The sequence below is a fragment of the Indicator indicator genome, chromosome 38 (assembly GCF_027791375.1).
Source record: "Indicator indicator isolate 239-I01 chromosome 38, UM_Iind_1.1, whole genome shotgun sequence".
NCBI lineage: Eukaryota > Metazoa > Chordata > Aves > Piciformes > Indicatoridae > Indicator > Indicator indicator.
This window is the reverse complement of record NC_072047.1, coordinates 1,484,599-1,498,381: the sequence shown is the minus strand read 5'-3', so window position 1 is coordinate 1,498,381 and position 13,783 is coordinate 1,484,599. Positions and strand designations below refer to the sequence as shown.

General features: G+C 45.7%; 1 protein-coding gene across 1 annotated transcript in view; it reads right to left on the bottom strand.

The window, feature by feature from the left end:
* Positions 1 to 6,555: 6,555 nt before the first annotated feature.
* Positions 6,556 to 13,783, bottom strand: part of UNC5D (unc-5 netrin receptor D) — an 85,740-nt gene continuing 78,512 nt past the window's right edge. Inside the window, exons 16-19 of the mRNA XM_054396590.1 lie at positions 13,178 to 13,327; positions 9,335 to 9,499; positions 7,377 to 7,555; positions 6,556 to 6,760 (exon numbers count right to left, since the gene is read on the bottom strand). Of these exons, the coding sequence (XP_054252565.1) occupies positions 6,556 to 6,760; positions 7,377 to 7,555; positions 9,335 to 9,499; positions 13,178 to 13,327 (699 nt within the window). The remainder of the gene's footprint in view (positions 6,761 to 7,376; positions 7,556 to 9,334; positions 9,500 to 13,177; positions 13,328 to 13,783) is intronic.

Genomic DNA, 13,783 nt, shown 5'->3' with positions numbered 1-13,783 from the left:
TTTTTTTTTTTTTCCTAGTAGAATCATAGAATCAGTCAGGGTTGGAAGGGACCACAAGGCTCAGCCAGTTCCAACCCCCCTGCCATGGGCAGGGACACCTCACACTAGATCAGGCTGGCCAGAAACTCCTCTGCAGGGCTCACTATGAAAGCAGTGAATCATCCAAAACCCTCTCCCAGCCAAACACCTTGTTTGATGACAGCAATTAAAGTGCCACTCAGAGGAGGATCTAAGATGTCAGTAAAAGACTCTTTATTCATAAATAACATATGCAGTAATTTACCTCTGTACATTTCTCTCCAAAAGGCCAGAGCCATACAATTTTTATTTATTTTTTTGCAAACTCTACATAAAACATCCAAACTGTCCATTATTACTTTTTTCTCCCCCCCAGTACAATATAACACAGCTGTTTGGCATTACCAAATATATATAATGTATAGATATTTATATATGTACATATGCTGAAAAAAAGAAGCCAGTGCAGCCTTTTCCAAGGAGTCTCTTTTCCCAAGTATTTTACTGTACAACATTCAGAATTTTTTTACATTGAGAGAACAAGGCACAGAAAGTGTGGTATGAAGCCAAGGCCATGCTTTTTAAGTTAATGTTCTTCTGTCTCTTCCCTACTCCTTCAGCTTCATCCTAAAGAAAGCATTCCAACCTCTCTGCTTTTTTTTCTTTTTTTTAATTCAGTCCTAAACACACTGAAACTGTGGGGAGAAGAGGGGAGGGAGGGAACAATGTTGAAGTCTAATGAGCAAGAACCAACGTTTTCATGAACCTGTTTCAGAAAGAAAGGAGCAGCAGAGGAAAATAGGTCTCTAGGAGAATACTTGTGGGGTTTCATCTTTTATTTTAAAACAAACTCCTGTGTATTCTGTATTTGGTTAGGTTGAGGTTTCCCCTCCTTTTTTTTTTCTTTTTTTCTTTTTTCCACTGGTCTGAAGGTTGGGGAGTTTGAAAATGCAATGGGAATTTTTCAGTTGGCTCTAATCAGGTGTAAGGCTGGTTCTGGTCTCACCAGGCTGACCAGCATCACAGCTGACTTCATCCAAATGATCCAAAAGGTGCATCCTTAATAAACCAACAGCAGGAGAGTCACAGTGGGCATCAATTTTGCTTGAGGTGGGAGGAGGCAGCTGCATCTCCCAAGCCACAACTGACAGGATGGCAGTTTGCTGTTCCCAAATACAGACCAGAAGCAGGGATTAGCCACAGCCCCAGTGAGGCACAGGGGGGTGTGTGCTGCTTACTGGGGCATGGGGAACTTTGTGAGGTTCAGCACTGGGAGCTGGGGTTCAGATTTGAGGTCTTACAGCTTCATGTAAAGCTCTTTCACCCTCTGCCTTCAGTGCAACAAATGGGGGGAAAATAAGGAATTGCTTAACCAGTTCACATCCCAAAGCTCAGTATGGGAAACACCGGCTCTTATCTGCTTTCAACTGCAAAGCTCAAGCTGCAGTCAGTTCCAAGTGAGGGGTTGTTAAGAAACCTTCTTGTTTTCTGCTGGCAGACCTGTGTCTGCCCCCAGCCCCTCCAGGCTGGGTGCAGAACACCCTTAACTTCATCTTGTGCTACACATTTCCCTCTTGGGATTAGACAACAAGATTTATATACAGAGACCAGATAACACAGGGGTTTGACATCTTCTCAAATCTGCAGAAGTACATTCTATTCTCAACCAAGGTTATCACACCAGGGGCAGACAAACTAAGCAGCTGCTGACAAAAACCACAGCTCTACAGTAGGTGAGTGTCTAATCTCAGCAGGTTACAGTACACAACGTTACAGGTCAGGGAAGGGGCAGCTACTCTCCCCCAGCCCATAGCTAAGTTATCACAAGTGACTTCAGCTCTAGTTTACCCTGTGACAGCAAGGCAAGGAGGCTACCCATTGAATCCTGGCTCACCCTGGATTCCCTTGGAAAGCCCAAACCAGTTAAGTTTATTCAAGACAACTGAACAGCTTAGTTTAAAAGCAGCTTCTGCAATAGCTTGAAAAAATTACAACACACCCCCTAACCCCACCCGAGCCCCAGACGAGACACACTAGCAGAGTCTCTACTATTTCACCTCTAATACCCAAATAATAATAAATAAAAAAAATACAGTGGCAAATTCCTAGGACACTGAGTTTCTGTGTGGACAGAACAGTGAACACAGACTTACTGCCAGACAGCTTTGCACTTGTGGCAATCAGCAGAACCTCCGTTCAGTTCTCTGCACTGCAGACACTGTCATCATCCAGTGGTTCTCTAAGTGAGGCTGCAACCTTAGAGCCAGGAGATTTTTGCCCCCTGTTGAGGCTAGGAGGGGTAATAAGAGAGCTAGACTGTGAGTTGCTAGGAAAGCAATAGAGGCTTAGAATGGTTTGGGGTGGAAGGGACCTTAGAAATCAACCAATTCCAACCCCCCTGCCATGGGCAGGGACACCTCTCACTAGCCCAGGTTAAAATCATTCATCTTTCACCAGCATATTGAGTTTGATTCCTGGCCTACAGCTACTGTGTGGTGGGTACCTAGTGGTTTAAGTTCCTTTATTTCCTTCCTCTTTTAAGCAGTTTTACCTAGACAATCATCATGCATCCCAGAAAGGACAGTGGAAACCATGCCAGCCTCTTCTGAAGCAGGAATACTCTCCAGGGAGTAATTCTGCCAAAGCATGAACCACAAACAACCAACCCATCCAAAATGTTCTTCAGCAGGTTTAAAGTGGAAAAGATTCTCAGTGAATTGCATTAAACCACTTCTGCTGCTGTGTAAAGCATGGGAGAACTCAGTGGGTACAACACAAATGAGTAAAGGAAAGGCTGGAAAGGCAAATCTTCAGCTTCCTAGGATGGTTTGGGTTGGAAGGGACCTTAAAGACTACCTAGTTCCAAGCCCCTGCTATGGATAGGGACACCTCCCACTAGAGCAGGTTGAAATCATCCATTGTCTTTCAGTGTATTGAGTTTTATTTGTGGCTACAGGTGCTGTGTGGACACCTTCCACTGGACCAGGTTGCTTTGGCTGCATCCAGCCTGGCCTTGAACATCTAAGGACTTAGAAACAGCCTCCTGTTTTCCACTCAGTTAATTACCAGGCAAGTAACAATGCAGCCCTTTGCTGAAATCAATGTTTTATAGGCAGAAACAGACTGGGAGGAAGGAAAAAACCTAAAAAAATAAATCCTGATGCTGAAAAGCCTGCAGCAGTTCCTCACTTGTAGCTGCTCTGTCTACCTAAGCTGTATTTTTGGTAGGGGGAAAATATGACCTGGAATTGATCAGCCACTGAATGTTTTAAACCTCTCATGCAGCACTCTTCATGTGACAAAGAAAGAACAGCCCTTTGGTATGATGTTAATAATTCCTGCTCCTAGGACAGGATCCCTGGTCCAGTGATTCATGCTGGATAAAGCTTCTCTTAACCTGCTGAACACCAGCTGCGTACTGGAGGGGAGGAAAGCTGCTGCTGATGATAATGCCAGGGAGAAAAATACCAACAAAAATAGTTCTCTCTATTTCAGAATGGAATTGATAACTTTTCATCTGTTACAAAAAGGGCAATAACATTTTTTTGTGGGAGTACATCCTGGGTTTGTGGGACTTGAAGTCGAATTTAAACCTACAGAGCAGGGTTTCCTTTTCCTGGTGGCTCAAAGGATTTGGATGTAAACTGGGGAAGAGATTCCAAAGTTAGGGGTTATTAAAAAAAAAAAAAAAAAACAAAAACAACAAAACAAAACAGAACAAACCCAAACTGTAAATTAGCTTCAGGGTGCTGCAGCCTGCTGGGGCTGGGACTGTTGCACCATTTTGGTGACAAAATTGTAAGTAATTTTTAAAATGCAACTATTAGTCTGAAATGACTCACAGCACAGAAATATCTGAGGGGAAAAAAAGTGCTCAGGAAGATGAAAATAAACTGAAGTAGATTCTGTGGTGTTGCAAAATCAAAGCAGCTCTTTCTCCATGTCAGGTGCAGGGCAGCTGGCTGGAATCTTCACAGGATGGCTCAGGTTGGAAGAGACCTCAGAGATCATCTGCTCCAACCTCCCCACCATGGGCAGGGAACACCTCTCAACTAGACTCAGCTGCTCAAAGCCTCATCCAGCCTGGCCTTGAATTACCCCTAGGAAGGAGGCATCCACAGCCCCTCTGGGCAGCCTGCTCCAGAGCCTCACCACCCTGAGACTGAAGAACTTCTGGATTTTGGTGGCCAGCTCCCTTCCCAGCACACAGTAGGCAGAGGTGAGTGCCAATGCACATTGAGGTTTTTCCACAGGTATCCAAATCCTGCAAGTGAACCCTGTGCAATTTCTGAGAAAAAGCTTCAAGGTCTGAGCTCCAAAAGAGCTCTTTTTGACTCCAGAAGCTGCGTGTAGCTCAGGTGTATTTAGACAATAGGAAGAATAAATCTCTCCATCTCTTCTACAATTCAGCACCTACAGGGTAGGACTTTGGTCCTTGGGGTGGTAGTTAGTCAGCTTCTCCTCAAATCCAGGTTTAATATTCAGACTGAGAACAAATTAATGCTGGAGAGTGTCTGGAGCTGGTTTCCCAGACAACAGCAGCTCACTAAAACTCCACTGCTTTGCCATGGATGCCATTCCCTATATTTTTTTTTTTTTTAAATTCATGACATTTTATCCAATGAAGAACAGGTTTGTGAGGAGGAGGACTGGAAGTCAGTAGAAATATAATTCAAACACAGCTAGAGCCATGTGCTGCTGCAAACAGTGACAGCTTGCTGCCAAAGCTGCTGGTATTTTTGTCTCAGGCTTAAATATGCTTGCAGCCATTATGAGTTCCCAATGCAAACAGGAACTCTCACGTCAGGCTGCATGAAATCCTAAAGTGCAGAAAATGTTTGGGGAAGTCTAAGGGTTGTTTTTTTTTTTTTTTTTAATTATTTTTTTTAAGAAGTCTAAGGCTGTTCCAAGCCTGCTGAGCTGGGAAAGCAGTGAGCTTTACAACTTCAGCTCAAGGAGAACAGGCCAAGTCCTACAGCAAGAGTTGTTCATTGTCCTCTTCAGAGCTGGCTACAGAAATGCTTTCAGAGGCTTAGATTTGCACACCAAGCACCTCACCCTGTGACTTTTCCTGCTGCTCTTGGCCAAAGATGGGGGTTAATAAAAAAAAAAAAAAACAAAAAAACAAACAAAAAAAAAAAAACCAGAGTGCTCATTTTCCATGTTTTGCATTCTCTCAAAGCTCCTCAGGTCTCATTTCTGTTCCTGGTTTTGGTGATGGCTGTGTTCCTGTCACCAAAAGTGACAGCCTAGGGCCAGACCTAAACAGCCCCTTGGCTAATTTTCCAGAATACAGGAATAAAAATACTGCTTCCATTTGGCTCTGCACCAGTTTCACTAAGCCACTCACACTGACAGCTCTCTTTTTGGTTCAGCTGAAGCAATAAATTCATTTTGTATGAAATGGATGGAGAAAAAGAAAACAGAAAATTCTCTAGGTAGATCCTGGTTTTTGGTAATAAATGCAAAAATTATTATTAACCCAAGTCTGACCCAACCACCTTTGCACAGCTTGGAAATTCCATGGGAGCTAGGGAAATGAAGCCAATTTTTTTGGCAATACCCTGTAGGGGTTTATTGTTTTTATCTGAAACTGAAGCAAAATTAAGCTGCTGGTTGACTTCACTTTTAATTTAACCTCAGGAACACAAAGTAACAAACAAAACAAAACAAAAAAATCCCACAAAGTCTAAACTTGTTAAAATAGAGTTGGCAATTTCCTGCCTTCTATTTGGTACTTCAAATCCACCCCCAAAGAACCATTTTTGGATTAAGTGAATGTTTGCAGACTGAGAACTGTAGAAAATCTCCCTCTCCCACCCAGAATAATTTCAGAGAAGGGTTTGTTCTGTTCCTTTGTTAACAGAACAGGCAGGAAAAGCTCTGCAGCAAATGTCCATCCAGTAGGGGAGTGAATATTTTTTTAAGGGAATTGTTTGGCATGGGCATTATATCACTTAAAGGAGGTGGGAGATCTTCTAATCCCTTAACCATCTGACCAGGATGAGGCCAGATTTTCAGCCTTCCTGTAGCAGTGACAACATGAGGACATTTTAAACCAAATCAGTAGGGTGAGGCAAGAGATGCAGGAGAAAGGGGACTCAAGGCCCCCAGAACACAAACCCAGCAACTAGGATTAACCTCCAGTGGCTTTCACCCCTCACTGCTGCATGGGCTGGTTTTCATTAGGCAGTACATCAGCACTGGCCTCCTAAATCCATCCTGATGTCATCACATTCACCTTCTAGGGCTCTGCCTCACTCCTTCCTGCCCCAGGACTGACAGATGTGGAGGGTTTGGTTTTGACATGAAAGACAAATTTTAGCTGGAGAGGCCAGGGAGAAAAGCTTGTGTTTTCCTTATTACTGAGGTGATTTTAATTAGGGCTGCTTCTGCTCCTCCAACCCAAAGCTAGGTGGTGGCACTGAGTGTCTGTTTCCGTACTCACTGTGCAGAGCCCCTCGTGTCCTCCCTGCCAACCAGAATCTCTAGTGTCAGTCAAAGCTGGCCATGGGTTCTTGAGTGGAGAAAAGGGACCTAGAGTCCATTCTGTCTGCTGTAGCTGAAGTCAGGCTCCTCCATCTCAGTCTCTGTGATGTCTGAGATTTTGGAGTGTGTCCTTCCTATTTCTTCCAGGGCACAGGCCAGGGAGTCAAGGTCACCGTCGTGCTGATGTCGAGCTTCCCAGAGGTCCAGGATGACTGCAGAGGGACTGGTTTGGGTAGCAAAGTAGGAGAGGTTCCTAAAAGGAGACACAGTTAGATGCTGTGGCTGCCAGGAATGCGACAGTGGCATGCAGATGGGTTTACAACCCAAAACCCTTCAGCAAGCCCTAGATGAGACAAGCAGAGGGAACCCTCCCAGGGACACACATTGGTGCATTCACTCCTCAAGTGCCACTTGCTCAGTTTAGCAGGAGGAGAAGGAACAAGGGACTGGTATATTCTGAGGTACAGAAATGCTGCCCAGCAGCATCAGATCTGGAAAGCATCATCAGTAGGCTCAGCAAGTACTTGTCCTTTACACCACTGCTCTCTCAGTGCACCATGGGGTAAAATCCTTCTACAGTCTTGTACTTTACCAAGACCCTGATCTTGTAAGTGTACAAAGAAAACATCCAGTCCAGAAGAAAGAGCTGGACCTCAGAAGCACCCAGCAGGCAGGGCAGGGGCAGTCCCTCTTTTCAGCAGCTAATTGTGGATAAGAGAGTACAGGAACTAGAGCTGATCCTTAAGAGTGAGAACATTAATGATTATGCACAGATCTTTAATACCAGCAAAGAAACAAAGGAAACCATACCAGCAACCAAATGCCCTTGCCTGGGTGAGTGTTCACCTCTCCCAGCAGCCTTCCCTTACCTGTTGATGCTGGTTTTTTGTGCTAGCATCTGCCAGTCTTTGCCTTTGGCGTTGGGAGTGTCGAAGGTGGCACAGATTCGTTGTCTAATAGAGTAGGGGATTTTGAATGCTTTGGGACCCAGCTGTGCAGGGAAGTTGCTGTCATCATGAGCAAAGAAAGCGATGGACTCTCTCTCATTCTGCACAGAACAGGAAAGCAGAGCAGTTAGTGAGGGTGTTGGGTGGTCCAGCTGCCTCTGGAGGCTCTCTGCAGCACAGTGACAGAGGGGCACCAAGTGCCCTCCATACACTCCTGGTCAGGAATGGGGAAGAGAGGCAGGATTGCTGCACAGCCTGTTCAGGACCAGGCCATCTGGGAGTGCAGACAGTTCTGGTTATGCAGGAATCTGCAGTGAAACCATCTCCATAGAGCCGTTAGGGTTATCCAATCTGCTTTTGGAGGAAGAAAGAATCAAACCTGAGCTGTAGGCTGTAGCATTGCCACCAGCACATGAACCAGCTAAGAGAGATTCTGCATTGTGAAAGAACTTCCAGAACATTACAGACACTTATGGATGAAATCATTTCAAACAGTGTCACTTGCCTTCTATATGCCTCTTGTTGTTGTGGTACAGATGTGGAGCAATGATGGCTAGAGGGAGTGCCACAAGAACCACAAAAGGATGTCTAAATCTTGGGTTGTTTAAGGCTAAAACGTGGACAAATCTCTCATTTGTGATTCCTCCATGTACCTCAGCTCTTCCATATTCCAAATCTCTCTGGAATCCAGGTCCCTTTGTAGACCTGGCCCCTTCTTTGCCTATGAAATGCCACCAGTTCTGTGTAGCAGTCACATTTCCATGCATTATTCGTTTCAGTGTGATGCAGCATAAATATTAAACAAACAACCATGCCATAGCCTCTTCATATAACATTTATGACACATCCCCAAAGCCATCCATGCCCAGGAACAGTGGAGCTGGGGATGTAGCACTGCTCTGGCTCTTTATGTTAAATATGCACAACAATGGCAAATTCTCAGCCCCTGCACATGTGAGATAAGCTGCTGCTACCTGCTTAGTTGAGGGAATTGCAGAGCAATGAGCAATTCTATGATTCAGTTGTTATTTATATATCTATTTTACAGTCAAATTCTCCTCACTCTTCAATCACTTTGGAGATAGGCACGAAAAAACCCTTCCACACCACAGCACATCCATTTGAAGGCAGGATTGTAACATGCTCTGGGGGCTAGTGGACAGACAGCTCCCTTTAAAAAGAGAGAGACAGGGAAGGGGGAAAAAAAAGGCAGCAGCAACATCGTGTTGAGATAGAGAGAAAGTGACAGAAGTTTTGTATGGAATAACAATAAAGAACCAGAAAACTGCTTGGCTGAATTCTGAGCACAGAATGATGGCTGTGGTTTTTTTTCCTCACTGGCTGCTTTCTGTGCAGTGAGTGTTCAGCAGTGGCCATGTCTTTAATCCAGAAGCTTTCATCTGGATTAATCAACAAAGATGCTCAATAATCTTAAAAAAAAAAAAAAAATCAATAAATAAGCTGCTGAAGTTTCCATTCCTGTAGGACACATCCCAGCTCCCTTGGCTACATGTTTGATTTTTTCACCCCCTAGCAAAGCTGCAGCAAAGGCAAGAGAGCCCTGTGTGCACAGAAGTGCTCCAGTGGCATGACAGCACACAGACAACCCAGCTCCTGTCACCTCTCACCACCCTGCAAACTGCTTCAAAACTTTTTTTTGCAAGCAAACTCTCAGCACCAACTCAAACACAAATTTATTTTTAGCCCTGCAGAATCTCTGTGCTCGGATTCTGCTGGAGGGGGAATCCATCAGCCTGTCTCTGCTTGTTAGAGTCTCAAACAGGAAAGAAGGAACCAGAGAGAGAGAGAGAGAAAAAAAAGGACAGAAATGGGGAGGAATGGTGTCTCAGGCTAGCAAATGAACAGAGTGACCACAGTACCTCGAGGATGGATGTCTGGATCTGCAGGATTTGCTCGTGGCCCTTGACCTGCCGCACGCAGACCTTGCAGGAGAGCTGGGTGGTGGCAGGGGTGTAGCGCTCCAGGGAGAAGGCACAGTGCAGCGGCTTGGGGCTGCTGCACCACACGCGGGAGAAGGGAACTTCCTGAGGGGATGGATCCCACCAGAGCAGGGCAGCAGGTACCAGAGAGAGAGTGAGAGAATTGCAACAGTCACAAATCAACAGTCCATGAGTTCTAGAATCAGAATCATGGAATCAGTCAGGGTTGGAAGGGACCACAAGGCTCAGCCAGTTCCAACCCCCCTGCCATGGGCAGGGACACCTCACACCAGATCAGGCTGGCCAGAGCCTCATCCAGCCTGGCTGCAAACACCTCCAGGGATGGAGCCTCAACCACCTCCCTGCACAACCCATTCCAGGCTCTCACCACTCTCATGGGGAAGAACTTCTTCCTCACATCCAGCCTGAATCTCCCCACTTCCAGCTTTATTCCATTGCCCCCAAGTCCTATCACTCCCTGATATCCTAAAAAGTCCCTCCCCAGCTTTCTTGGAGCCCCCTTCAGATACCGGAAAGCCACAAGAAGGTCTCCTGGGAGCCTTCTCTTCTTCAGACTGAACAGTCCCAACTCTTTCAGTCTGTCCTCATAGCAGAGCAGCTCCAGCCCTCTGCTCATCCTCATGGCTCTCCTCTGGACACCTTCCAGCATATCCATATCCCTGTTGTAATAGGGGCTCCAGAACTGGATGCAGTACTCCAGGTGGGGTCTCACCAGAGCTGAGCAGAGAGGGAGTTCTGTGCAGCTGTGTTTTCACCAACAGCCCTGCAAAGTCAGTGCAGGACAAAGCTAACAAGTGATGGTTCAGTTGATAAACACCAAGGCTGCTGCAGGGGCTGAAAGCTCAGATTCCGTTCAGTGACACAAACAATGAGACACTCTTGGCTAACATGAGACTTAAAGATGTACTGCGTTCCCCTTAGGCAGGGATCAGAGCTCTTGCTCTAATCTGTGTCTCCTTGCCATCACCTTGTACTACAGAAGCTGAAGCAAAGGAGCTGCCCGTCCAGAACTGCAGTTCCTCTGTGGCTGCAGCACAGAGCATGACAGGGTAGAGGCTGTGGCAATGTCCCATCCTCCACCTGCCTGGGGAGTCACCTGCAGCTTACTTCTTAGTCACAGAATGTAACAGGATGAGACTACTTTCAGTAACTCCTCCACTTCAGCCAGGGACAGTTTATGGGATGAAAGCCCTCAGCAAACACTACAGACAACTGCAGCAACTGACCAGCAGTGATTTCTGGCACCTCTGGTTGCTTTGGGTTCCTGGAACTGTATGGAAATAGTAGAGAGCTAACTTCTGTGGGAGGATTGGTTTGAAATGCCAAAGCTCTCTTCTCTTTACACTTTCAGAACACTTTAGTTGTTATTTCCAAACTAACCTCAGCTATAAACCCTCTGAGGTGTTGCACAGTGTAGCCAGGAATGCATGCACATAGTAAAAACATAGTAAAACCCCTGGTAACCTGAGAATATAGAACTTCCAAGAGCAGCCTCAGCCTTACTCCAAAGTCCAGTCATGACTAAAAGCAGGGAGAGCATCACAGCACTCAGAGCTGACACAGTTTGCTGCTGCTGCTGCAGTGTCTCAGGCTCTCTGTAATGATGCCCTAAGTGATGGATAATGAGAAGCTCTGTGCTTAGATCCTGGCTTGGGTAGCAGTAGTAAGACACCAACAGTGATAAAGAAAACATTAGCAAAATATTAGAAGTGGAGCAGCTGTAATTAGATTTTTCCAGAGTAATCATCTCGGCTTTCATTCAGAGTGGAAGAATCACTCAGCTGAAAAGAATTATATGGAATGTAATACAGGGAGGCAAAGCATGGTGGAATGATGAGTGTCTGAAGTATTCCAGAAATGCTTTTGGTTTTATTCTCCCTTCATAATTAAGTTCCTAGCAGACAGAGGGAATGTAAATCATCTCTCAGCTCCACAGATAGACACTGCATCCTCCTAGAGACACAAGATGCTAGCCAGGCAGCTGCTTTTAACCCCCAAAATGTGCCTGCTGGGCTTCTTAGCATGCTTGTCACACCCTCTTCCCTCTCTAACACCCAACCAGTTTTTAAGGGTTCCCTCTAGTCACTTGTGAACATGGTGGGCAGGAAGCCAAGCACTCAGCATCTGCTCCTGCAGGAGGGCCAGGACAAACAAATGCACTTTGCCTAGTCTGGAGCAGGGCTGACTACCACCTGCCATTAACTGCTTTGATACTACAGTTTCACATCATCTAGTCACTTGTTCAAGCCCTGAAGCAGGATCCTCACTTATCTGAGACATCATTAACATAAATCTTCCTTATTGTGCTATCTGAGAGTGGTTTCACTTGGGGAACCAAACAGAAAGTTACTGAGCAGGCTCTTTTCAGCTGCTGCTGCCAGCCAGGACAGCCAGCTGGGCTTTAAAGTGTGGTGGGTAGGAGAGGAAACAAGGAAACACTGGCAGAAACCCCACGTGGAGGAACAGACTCTTACATACAGAAAGAGGCTGGAACCAAATCAGAACTGTCAGCAGAGCTGGGATGTTCCACAAAACATTCCCACTGAGAGGAAATGCAAAGCCAGTGCAAGCTGTTCTGCAGTTTCTGCTGGGAACAACTTCCCAGCTGCCCAACTCACCCAAACTACTCTGTTATGGAAGGTAAATACCTCACTGGCTTCAGTGCCAGCAGCAGGTCAGACCCTCCTGTCAGCAGAGGCTTGGCACATGCCTCTCTCCAGCCCTGAGTGGCCTCTCTGAGGATGATGATGGCCTGTGCAGGATCAGAACCTTCAGCAGTTCTGCTCTTCTGTGCCTGCCCCGAAGCCAGCACAGCCTCCTGAACATCCTTCTCTGGGTTGTGGCTCCCTCCTCTGACTTTTCAGGTTTTGTTTTTATCTTGCAGCAATAAATTTAATGGCTGCTTGGGGCTGTGCCTCTCCTGTTAGACTCAGCAAAATGAGGTCCTTGTGTGGAGATGAATGTAGAAGGAATTTGCATTGGCTTTCCTGTCTTAACAGCACCTTACAGCTCAGTTTTGACTGGAAACCAGGCTATTACTTGCCAAGAGAGAACAAAAATCCCCCAATTTAATATTCCATAAGTAATATATTTATCCATAGAAGGTGCACACAACATCAAGAAAAGTGCTGAACCACACACAAAGTATTTGGAGGCCTCTGAATCACTCTCAAGACTTTGCATCAGGGATTCACAACCAGCAAAGGAGGAAATGCCCCAAAGAAATAACAACTTTGCAGAAATAATCCTCCCTGAGTTAACTACAAAGAAACACTGAGGCTAGGCTAGCAAAAGCTCTTACTTTGCTTATCAGCAGAGTTGTTTGCAGACAGCACAGCATTGTTTTCTGCAGGCCATTTGTCTAATCTGTCACACACAGAGCAATTTGGGTTGTTAGGGTCTGTTTCTCCTTCTGCAATGCCTTTTCTGCCTTCCTCTTGGCAAAGAGCAGCAACAGTAATTTCCGCTGTGGCCGACAGAGGGGACTGGAAAGTGTTCATCACTGAACAGCTTTGTGAAAAGGAAAAGAAAAAAACCCAACAAACCCCACAAAGCAAACTGAAAGCATTCTGTTCTGTACCAAATCTGTGTTTGTCAAAATCATTTAAAGGCAATGTGGTTTTGTTGCATACTCCCAGAGGGTAAAACCAGACCTTTCAAAACTAAAAGGCAAATTCACTGCTATTATGCCAATAGCAGTGAAAGAAAAAAAAAAATCTCTCTTGCTGCCTCTAAGATCAAACAGAGAAAATGGACACATACCTGACATGCTGTAAATGGTTTGATTCTCCAAAGGAAAGGAGGGATATCAAGGACAGATATCTGGAGGCTGAAGGTATTCCCTCTGAAATGCAGCAGCTTAGGTTCCTCCAGCAATTGTCCTCCTTGGAGTCTCTCATCCGAAACAACTTCCTGCAGTGGCAGAGGAGGAAAGAATTTATTCAGCTTTAGGAGCAATTACTACATGTGATGAAAATCCATCTCCAGGGAAGTTGCCTCAGTCATCAGGGTACAGCAGTGGGGGTATTTCTCTCCAGGGCCAGCTGATGGGCATTGCCATTTGCATTTCACCACTGGTGTGGGCAGGCTCTACTTCCCTGGACATAGCAATGGTGCTTGTGACCCTGAATTTCCTTTTGGCCAGCACCCAAGGAATGGCAGACTGGGAGTGCAGCACTTTGAAGGAATCTTTAAGGGTATTGCCACCCAGTAGAGGACATCTTCACCTTTTTTGGGGGGTTTAGGCCAAAGCCAACCAGTTTGATTGTTTCTATCTTTATTCCATCCCACAGGATCCCATCACAGAGAAGTTTACCAACAGAGTGCTCTGGAACAGCAGCATGAAGAGGGAGGCAAGACTTGTGCCAA